The sequence below is a fragment of the Salmo salar genome, chromosome 06 (assembly GCF_965601325.2).
Source record: "Salmo salar chromosome 06, fSalSal1, whole genome shotgun sequence".
Classification (NCBI taxonomy): domain Eukaryota; kingdom Metazoa; phylum Chordata; class Actinopteri; order Salmoniformes; family Salmonidae; genus Salmo; species Salmo salar.
In genome coordinates, this window is record NC_138296.1 from 56,022,122 (window position 1) to 56,033,090 (window position 10,969).

The 10,969-nt window shown below is 43.4% G+C and overlaps 1 protein-coding gene across 1 annotated transcript in view; it reads right to left on the reverse strand.

The window, feature by feature from the left end:
• LOC106607556 (prolyl endopeptidase) overlaps positions 1–1,624 on the reverse strand; it is a 64,232-nt gene extending 62,608 nt beyond the window's left edge. The window contains exons 1-3 of the mRNA XM_014204595.3: positions 1,429–1,624; positions 861–935; positions 336–469 (exon numbers count right to left, since the gene is read on the reverse strand). Of these exons, the coding sequence (XP_014060070.1) occupies positions 336–469; positions 861–935; positions 1,429–1,554 (335 nt within the window). The 5' untranslated portion in view covers positions 1,555–1,624. The remainder of the gene's footprint in view (positions 1–335; positions 470–860; positions 936–1,428) is intronic.
• Positions 1,625–10,969: the final 9,345 nt, after the last annotated feature.

Here is a 10,969-nt window from a genome sequence, read left to right on the forward strand (position 1 = left end):
ACATGCCCTAATGAACATGACCCTGTGTTTTAGGGTGCAGCAAAGCTCCTCAAAACTCCCACACCTTGACCTAGCCAGCAGACCCGACCTGCTTGCTTACAGCTGCACTAGGGTCGGAATGACTGCTGTGGACATTTTTTCCAGAAAACTAACAGTCATTCAATATTCTCAGTGTAACGGTTGGGATAATGTGACAACTTTCTCATCCCACTTTCCGAGCCATATCCGCAGTTTCTTAATTTACAAAGGATGGCTGTCTGACCCTAGTGTAGCTGTAAGCAAGTGGGTCAGATGTGCTCGCTAACCTTGACCCAACCCCAGCATACTCCTCTCACCTGCTCCCCCTCTTGAAGGGACAGCTGTATTTGGGGTAGTCGTAGAGCTCCGTCATGCGCTCCTTGAACAGGTCCCGCACCTCACAGCGCTCCAAGTAGGGCAGTGTCAGCTGGTTCTGAGCATTGACAAAAGCCTGGGAAGAAACAAGACATATCAACATCAATGCAATGACCACTAATTCACAGGTGGTGGTGCTGGTTGCAACCTTACCTACTATGTCAGTAGCCTATGTCAATACTGGTTGGACATTTTAGGTAGATGTGCTGAGTTGGTGACTCAAATTTAATTTCCATTTTTTTCCCCCCCTGGATTGTGGGGAGGAGTTGGCAGTGGCACAATCTACAGTGACCAACTCAGCTAACTTTATTATACCTTGACAAAAGTAATAACATACAAATTAATGTGAATTTCATCAGATGTAAAAATATTGACCCCGACTAATGACTCCCTGACCGAAACCAACTGGTAACGTTGCGATTACATTCCTTCAACTAGTGTTGAATGAATGGCAAATGGGCGTTTACCTGCGTCTTTTCGCTGTCTGGGTCTTCCAGCCAACTGTACGGGTCTGGAATCTTATTGCCATGGTAGTCATCCACCTGTGAGAAATAACATGCAGGTGAAATCCATAATGTGCGGCAGCAGTCACCAAACAACTTTGATCATTCATCATTTGTTGCTGGATGTATTGCGATAACATGACAGCGCTAAGGTTAGCTTGCTTGCTAACTAGCCAGCCTATGAAAAAGCTTTGCTAGCAGCTAGCTAACATGAGACAAAGCCAACAAAAGGCGAACGAAGCCTAGCTAGCTGGCTGGCTGACTCATTCATTCATTCGAGGTTGGGTTATCCATGCCGGTAACATTATGCTAACAGTTAGCTAACTAATGTTCTATTGTTAACTCGCGAACTCGGTTCATAGCTAGCAATGAGCATGTGTTCAAACGCCAAGTTATTTTAGTAGCCTCAAACTATCCAAATAAACAAAGAGCGCTAGCTAGTTAGCCTAGTACCGGTACATGGCAAGCTAGCAAGTGGCTAGCTCCTCCCCATTCACTTGGAAGCGACATGACAAGCTAGCCTGTTACTTACAACTGCCTCGTCACGGTAAGCATTTGGGTACTGGAAAGACATTTTAGAAGTGACTGTTCTTGAATTCCGTAATAAGAAAAGTTGTGTCAAAGACTTAAATAATTGTTTGGATATGACTTTCTGCATCCGTCCAAATATCAACTTCTTCTTAAAATGTCTTACTCTTCTTCAAGGATTTATTGACAGACTACATCCGAAAAGGTGTATTGCCGCCACCTATTGGGTGGGGTAAAAACGAAAATACTTTAACAAAAATATATACAAAATAATAATAATATAACAACAACAAAAAATTATAATAATTTCCACATATTATCCTCAAAAAACGAAACAAATGTCAATGTACTCCTTCACTTAGTCAAATGTGCTCAGATCCCTACACAGGCTCTGGGGCCTGAGAGGGGGAAGCATCTTCAAATCAAATTAAGTCAAACTTTATTTGCCTCATGCGCCGAATACAACAAGTGTAGACTTCACCATGAAATGCTTACTTTACAAACCCTTAACCAACAGAGCAGTTCAAGAAGAAGAACATATTTACCAAGTAGGATAAAATAAAAATTAATAATAAAAAGTAACACAATAAGAATAACAATAACGAGGCTATATACAGGGGGCACCGGTACCGAGTCAGTGTGCAGGGGTACAGGCTAGTTGAGGTAATCTGTACATGTAGGTGAGGGCGAAGTGACTATGCATAGGTGGGGGGGTCAATGTAAATTGTTGGCGATTTTTATGAATTGTTCAGCAGTCTGATGGCTTGGGGGTAGAAGCTGTTGAGGAGCCTTTTGGTCCTAGACTTGGCGCTCCGGTACCGCTTGCCGTGCGGTAGCAGAGAAAACAGTCTATAACTTGGGTGACTGGAGTCTGACAATTTTATGGGCTTTCCTCTGACACCGCCTATTATATAGGTCCTAGATGGCAGGAAGCTTGGCCCCAGTAATGTCCTGGGCGATTCGCACTACCCTCTGTAGCACCTTACCAGGCGAGGAGTTGCGGTGATGCAATCGGTCATCATGCTCTCGATGGTGCAGCTGTAGAACCTTTTTAGGATCTGGGGGCCCATGCCAAATCTTTTCAGTCTCTTGTGAGGGAAAAGGTTGTTGTGCTCTCTTCACGACTGTCTTGGTATGTTTGGACCATATTAGTTTGTTGGTGATGTGGACACCAAGGAACTTGAAACTCTCGACTCGCTTCACTACAGCTCCGTCGATGTTAATGGGGGCCTGTTCGGCCCGCCTTTTCCTGTAGTCCACGATCAGCTCCTTTGTCTTGCTCACATTGAGGGAGAGGTTGTTGTCCTGGCACCATAGTGCCAGTTCTCTGACCTCCTCCCTATTGGCTGTCTCATTGTTGTCGGTGATCAGGCCTACCACTGTTGTGTCGTCAGCAAACTTAATGATGGTGTTGGAGTCGTGTTTGGCCATGCAGTCGTGGATGAACAGGGAATACAGGAGGGGATTAAGTACACACCCCTGAGGGGCCCCAGTGTTCAGGATCAGCGTGGCAGACGTGTTGTTGCCTAATCTTACAACCTGGGGGCGGCCCGTCAGGAAGTCCAGGATCCAGTTGCAGGGGGAGGTGTTTAGTCCCAGAGTCATTAGTTTAGTGATGAGCTTCGTGGGCACTATGGTGTTGAACACTGGTCTGTAGTCGATGAACAGCATTTTCACATAAGTGTTCCTTTTTTCCAGGTGAGAAAGGGCGGTGTGGAGTGCCATTGAGATTACGTCATCTGTGGATCTGTTGGGGCGGTATGCAAATTGGAGTGGGTCTAGGGTGTCCGGGAGGATGCTGTTGATGTGAGCCATGACCAGCCTTTCAATGCACTTCATGGCTACTGATGTGAGTGCCACGGGGCGGTAATCATTTAGGCAGGTTACCTTCGCTTCCTTGGGCACAGGGACTAAGGTGGTCTGCTTGAAACATGTAGGTATTACAGACTCGGTCAGGGAGAGGTTGAAAATGTCAGTGAAGACACTTGACAGTTGGTCCGCGCATGCTTTGAGTACACGTCCTGGTAATCTGTCAGGCTCAGCGGCTTTGTGAATGTTGACCTGTTTAAAGGTTTTGTTCACATCGGCTACCGAGAGCATTATCACACTGTCATCCAGAACAGCTGGTGCTCTCGTGCGTGCTTCAGTGTTGCTTGCCTCGAAGCGAGCATAAAAGGCTTTTAGCTCGTCTGGTTGGCTCGCGTCACTGGTCAACTCGCTTCTGGGTTTCCCTTTGTAGTCCGTAATAGTTTTCAAGCCCTGCCACATTCAACGAGCATCACTGGTACTTCCTGCTTTAGTTTTTGCTTGTAGGCAGGAATCATGAGGATAGAATTGTGGTCAGATTTGCCAAATGGAGGACGGAGGAGAGCTTTGTATGCATCTCTGTCTGTGGAGTAAATGTGGTCTAGGATGTTTTTTCCCCTGTTGCACATGTGAAATGCTGGTAAAAATGAGGTAAAACGGATTTAAGTAATAAGCAAGACACCCCCAATAAAGGAGTGCTTCTGCAGGTGGAGACCACAGACACATGCACATTTATGGCCTGCTGGAGGTCATTTTGCAGGGCTCTGGCAGTGCTCCTCCTGCAACCTCCTTGCACAAAGGCGGAGGTAGCGGTCCTGCTGCTGGGTTGTTGCCCTCCTACGGCCTCCTCCACGTCTCCTGATGTACTGGCCTGTCTCCTGGTAGCGCCTCCATGCTCTGGACACTACGTTGACAGACACAGCAAACCTTCTTGCCACAGCTCGCATTGATGTGCCATCCTGGATGAGCAGCACTACCTGAGCCACTTGTGTGGGTTGTAGACTCCGTCTCATGCTACCACTAGAGTGAAAGCACCGCCAGCATTCAAAAGTGACCAAAACATCAGCCAGGAAGCATAGGAACTGAGAAGTGGTCTGTGGTCCCCACCTGCAGAAGCACTCCTTTATTGGGGGTGTCTTGCTAATTGCCTATCATTTCCACCTGTTGTCTATTCCATTTGCACAACAGCATGTGAAATTTATTGTCAATCAGTGTTGCTTCCTAAGTGGACAGTTTGATTTCACAGAAGTATGATTGATTTGGAGTTACATTGTGTTGTTTAAGTGTTCCCTTTATTTTTTTGAGCAGTGTATATATTTGTAGTAATGACAATTACAACAATACTGAATGAACAATTAACACTTTTATTTTAACTTAATATAATACATATATAAAATCAATTTAGTCTCAAATAAATAATGAAACATGCTCAATTTGGTTTAAATAATGCAAAAACACAGTGTTGGAGAAGAAAGTAAAAGTGCAATATGTGCCATGTAAAAAAGCTAACGTTTAAGTTCCTTGCTCAGAACATATGAAAGCTGGTGGTTCAATATTCCCAGTTCTTCAATATTCCCAGTTCAGAACTTTTAGGTTGTAGTTATTATAGGAATTATGACGCGTCGACTATTTCTCTCTATACCATTTGTATTTCATATACCTTTGATTATTGATGTTCTAATAGGCACTTTAGTATTGCCAGCCTAATCTCAGGAGTTGACAGGCTTGAAGTCATAAACAGCGCTGTGATCAAGAGCTGTTGGCTCAGAGCTGTTGGCAAACGCAGTAAAGTTTGAATGAATACTTACGAGCCTGCTGCTGCCTACCACCGCTCAGTCAGACTGCTCTATCAAATATCAAATCATAGACTTAATTATAATATAATACACACAGAAATACGAACCTTTGGTCATTAATATGGTCATATCTGGAAACGAACATTTCGAAAACAAAACGTTTATTCTTTCAGTGAAATACGGAACCGTTTCGTATTTTATCGAACAGGTGGCAACCCTAAATCTAAATATTGCTGTTACATTGCACAACCTTCAATGTTCTGTCATAATTATGTAAAATTCTGGCAAATTAGTTCGCAACGAGCCAGGCGGCCCAAACTGTTGAATATACCCTGACTCTGCGTGCAATGAATGCAATGAAGAGAAGTGACACAATTTCCCTAGTTAATATTGCCTGCTAACATGAATTTCTTTTAACTAAATATGCTGGTTTAAAAATATATACTTCTGTGTATTGATTTATAAGAAATTCATTTATGTTTATGGTTAGGTACATTCGTGCAACGATTGTGCTTTTTTTCGCGAAGACACTTTTGTTAAATCATCCCCCATTTGGCGAAGTAGGCTGTGATTCAATGATAAATTAACAGACACCGCATTGATTATATGCAACGCAGGACAAGCTAGTTAACCTAGTAATATCATCAACCATGTGTAGTCAACTAGTGATTATGTGAAGATTGATTGTTTTTTATAAGATAAGTTTAATGCTAGCTAGCAACTTACTTTGGCTCCTTGCTGCACTCGCGTAACAGGTGGTCAGCCTGCCACGCAGTTTCCTCGTGGAATGCAATGTAATCGGCCATAATCGGCATCCAAAAATACCGATTACCGATTGTCATGAAAACTTGAAATTGGCCCTAATTAATCGGCCATGCCGATTATTCGGTCAACCTCTGGTAGATAGTGTGGTCCACAGCTTACTCTACCTCAGGCGAGCAATACCTCGAGACTTCTTTAATATTAGACATCGCGCACCAGCTGTTATTGACAAAAAACACACACCCCCACCCCTTGTCTTACCAGAGGTAGCGTCTCTGTTCTGCCGGTGCATGGAAAATCCCGCCAGTTTTATATTGTCCGTTTCTTCGTTCAGCCACGTCTCGGTGAAACATAAGATGTTACAGTTATTAATGTCTCATTGGTAGGATAATCTTAATAGTAGGTCATCAATTTTATTTTCTAACGATTGCACGTTAGCAAGGAGAATGGAAGGCATTGGGAGTTTACTCGCTCGCCTCCGGCTTCTCAGAGGGATCCCGATCTGCGTCCCCTTTTCCGGCGTCTTTTCTTCACACAAAGGCGTGGATCTGGGCCTGTTCCAGTGAAAGCAGGATATCCTTCTCGTGGGACTCGTTAAAGGAAAAAGTTTCTTCCAGTCCGCGGTGAGTAATCACTTTTCTGATGTCCAGAAGTTCTTTTCGGTCATAAGAGACGGTAGCAGCAACATTATGTACACAAAAAGTAAAAAAATAAGTTAAACAAAACGCCAAAAAATAACAAAATTGCACAATTGGTTGGGAGAATGTAAAACGTCAGCCATGTTCTTCGACGCCATCTTTGTATTGCCTGCAATGTTTCAGCTGTGAAATCCTGGAGATACAATAACCTTTTTGCCACTTTCACAATGATGTCCAGTTTCTTCAATTTTTTTGATAGTTTGTCTTGTACAATTAATCACCTGCGCAATAAATGCTACAAAATTGACCTTCTTCAGGATTAGTATTTTAGGATCTCTCCACTGACTGACATCCACAGACTGTTGGGCATCATCCACTACCATAGCTTCATCATCTCTACTCGCTGCTTCAACAATTTTCACTGCCTCTGCATAGGAGACCTTCTCGACAGCCTCGATCCTTCCTACTTTGACCACCTTCACCCTAACAGGACACTCAGGAAAATCTGGAATGTGATTCCCATCACAATTGCAGCCCCATTCATCCTCAAACTCGTCAACAATGATATTCCATTTGCAAACACTTGACACGTGGCCAAATGTTTCACATTTATGACATTGAAGTGGCTTTTGTACATAAGCTCACTCCGCATATCTCATATATCTCAGCTTTACATGGGTCGGGAGAACTTCTTCAGCAAATATCAATAATACAGAAAGGCTTTCCTCCTCCTTTCTATTCCCAGTGAGGGTTAAGTGACGTGAATGAACTATTCCTGGCATGCTCATCTTAAACCATGAAGCCTCAATATCCATCGAGACGCCAGATATGACACCTTTTATTGGTGCCCTACTCGGATAATAGCATTCCACTTCATGTGTCGATAATTTGTACATCCACAGTTCCTTCTCCTTTTGTTCTTTTGAGACACATGAAATCAACATCATAGCACTCCTGGTCACTCTGACTCCACTTATCCCAATGCATCATTCGCCATCTTTGTGACCGCAAAACATCCTTGCTCATGAATCGCACTCCAACAAGGATTGGAGTTATTATTGTACCGAGGCTTATGTTGATTTAAAACTTTAGCCCTTTTAGCTCCATTCTTAGATGTTACAGTATTCCACTCATTTCATCTACCTTCACTCGCACCAACAGAATCAAGCATTGCTTCTGCTTTCGTCATTGCACTCCCAATCGAATTGTTGAAGCGCCCACCTTCTTAAAATATCTATTGGCTCATCGCAAACAACTGAAAGGTGCATACACCACCGCCTACTGTACTGGAGCATGAGGCCTCCCTGCTAATCAATTTCTCTTATCTAGCCCTGTGTTTTTCCACATTCTATTCTGGAGTGTGAATTCATTACATTTTGTGACACAAAAAGGGAAAAGAAAAGGACAGGGAAAAGGCCCTACCAACTAACCCTACACCAATTAAAAAACCTCACCACTATTCCACTACTTGGCCCTATCTGATCCTACACCAGGCTGAAATCCTGGGGGACGGGACGATATCATTCAACACACCTTGTAACTCTTTTGCCGTAAAATCTTGTACACCCAAGTGCTTCTCTGCAGCTGTGACCAGAACATCTATTTTCTGTGATTTACATTCCATTTCAGCAGTACAGTTTATAACCATGTCTATGATAGCTAATAAACCAACCTTACTGAAACACATGTTATTCCTATCCCTCTCTATTGGCCTCGGCCTACTCACAGGGAGCCTCTCAGGATCCCTCGCCATGGACCTATTTTCTTCTACTACTCTCTTCACTGCCTCAGCATACGGCACCTTCTGTACTACTGTGATCCTGGCAACCTCAACCTGCCTTTCTCAGACACTCCTGATCTCCAGCACCATGGCTACCCCTACAGTTAACACACACAACTCTTTCTACCGATAGGGTACTACACAATACTTTGTCTCATGCCCTCCCAAACATCAACTTGAATTTTGAAGCCACTGACTGTACGGGCAAAGAAACTCTGTGGTATGGGTCTAAGCTCCAGCCTTGTTTAGCTGGACACAATCACTTCCAAGACAACCTCCAGAGTCTTGAGAGCGCTGTCTATTGGTCGATTTCTGGATGGAAGAGTGGGTTTTGGCAGGCTAAATTTCAATCTATAATGATTTGAGGCTATATATTTACATGCAAGAGTTGAAAGTAAACACAAGATCCTAACTCATTCTGAAAGCACTAATGTCATAGCAATTACTTACAGTGAGCTTCAAAAGTGTTTTGGCTCTGTACTCCAGCACTTTGGATTTTAAATGATAAAATGACTATGAGGTTAAAGTGCAGACTTAATTTTAAATTCAGAGTATTAAAATCCATGTCAGGTGACAAGTTTAGAAGTGAAAGCACTTTTTGTCCATACAGCAGCTATAACATGTAGTGTCCTTTTCTTAGATAAAATCATTCTTTATATCCCAAAAAGTCAGTTTAGTTGGCGCCATCGATTTGAGTAATCCACTCGTTCAACTTGCAGAGAAAGGAATCTACCCCTAAACTTTGTTTCAACAAGTCAAAATACATTTCTATTTACTCCTCAGATACCGTAAAATGTAATCAAACGATAATATTTATTTTGGAAAGAAGTATGTTCAATAGGAAACCGATTTTAGCAGGTGCGTAATGTCTTCATGGCGCACGCAAACACACATTTTCAAGATTGTGTCCTTCTACTAAAACTTGTATTGCTTATTCGTTTTTGAAGTTAAAGGCCTGAAACCTTGAACATAGACTGCTGACACCCTGTGGAAGCCATAGGAATTGCATCCCGGGAGCTAATTTTCAATATGACTTTTCTCTTGCAATTCTAAGAGGATGGTCTCTCAAAATAAAAATTCAGGTTGGTTTTTCTTTAGATTTTCTCCTACCATATCTATTGTGTTAAATTCTCCTACATTATTTTAACATTTCTACAAACGTCAAAGTGTTTTCTTTCCAATGGTACCAATTATATGCATATCCTGGCTTCAGGGCCTGAGCTACAGGCAGTTTACTTTGGGCACGTCATTCAGACAGGAAGTGGAGAAAAGGGGCCTAGCCCTAAATAGGCCTTTTGAGCAAACATTGTTTATGAAAGAGGTAGGCTTTTGGCACAAGCACATTGGCTATCGCCGGCAAGTGAGCTGCACATCATTGGGTGAGTCAATGAAACTAGGACTATAATTTCCTCCTCATATTGTACAGTACAGGCCTATAATATTGATTGGTTCAAGACAAGGTCGTTTTTATTGATCTCAGATTCTCAGTTTGTCAGTGTCAAAGCAGCCTGTCATTTCGATCGTTTGTATGGTATTTACTAAAGATTCTGGCAGTCTCCAGTCATGTAAAGTGACATAGAATTGCATGAAATGCATTTATAAAAGGCCATATTTCTCCCAGACCGTAGGCTACAAAACAATGGTACTCTTGTGTGTAACTTCTGCTCTATGCCACTATGCAAATACAATGATATGCATGCAATGCTTTATTATAATGTTTTTTTTATTTTATATATCATGCGTTCCGGTACCTCAGAGCTCCCAAGGTCACCCCCCCTCTAGCGCTCACTTTTTAGTCCTGCCCCTCCCGATTTACAAATTAAGCACCAAGCACAGGTAGCACAGACTTTACCTAACCACCATATATATATATATATACTAAAATATCCACACAAGCCATTAGCCAGCGAAACATATATGAGTTAAAAGATTATTAATATTAGGCTATATTATGAAGCTATTATTTAAGAGCATTGAAGATAAATCACAATCAATTAAAAAAAAATCATTGATCACTGAGCTAGCTAACTAGCAGATTGTCGCGTTCTGACCATAGAAAGCTTTTATTTTCTATGAATGGTGTAGGTCAGGGCGTGACAGGGGGTTTTGTCTAGTTTATTTATTTCTATGTTGGTTCTAGTTTCTTTTTTCTATGTTGGGGGTTTTGTCTAGTTTCTGTATTTCTATGTGGGGTTCTAGTTTCTGTATTTCTATGTTTTGTTTGTTGTTTTTTTGGGATGATAACAGTCCAGAGCTTCCGGCGACAGTTCCCAGTCCGGAGCTTCCAGCGATAGTTCCCAGTCCGGAACCTCCTGAGACGTCCTACAGTCCGAAACCTCCTGAGACGTCCTACAGTCCGGAACCTCCTGAGACGGCCCACAGTCCGGAACCTCCTGAGACGGCCCACAGTCCGGAACCTCCTGAGACGGCCCACAGTCCGGAACCTCCTGAGATGGCCCACAGTCCGGAACCTCCTGAGACGGCCCACAGTCCGGAACCTCCTGAGACGGCCCACAGTCCGAAGCCTCCTGAGACGGCCCACAGACGGAGCCTCCTGAGACGGCCCACAGTCCGGAGCCTCCTGAGACGGCCCACAGTCCGGAGCCTCCTGAGACGGCCCACAGTCCGGAGCCTCCTGAGACGGCCCACAGTCCGGAACCTCCTGAGACGGCCCACAGTCCGGAACCTCCTGAGACGGCCCACAGTCCGGAACCTCCTGAGACGGCCCACAGTCCGGAACCTCCTGAGACGGCCCACAGTCCG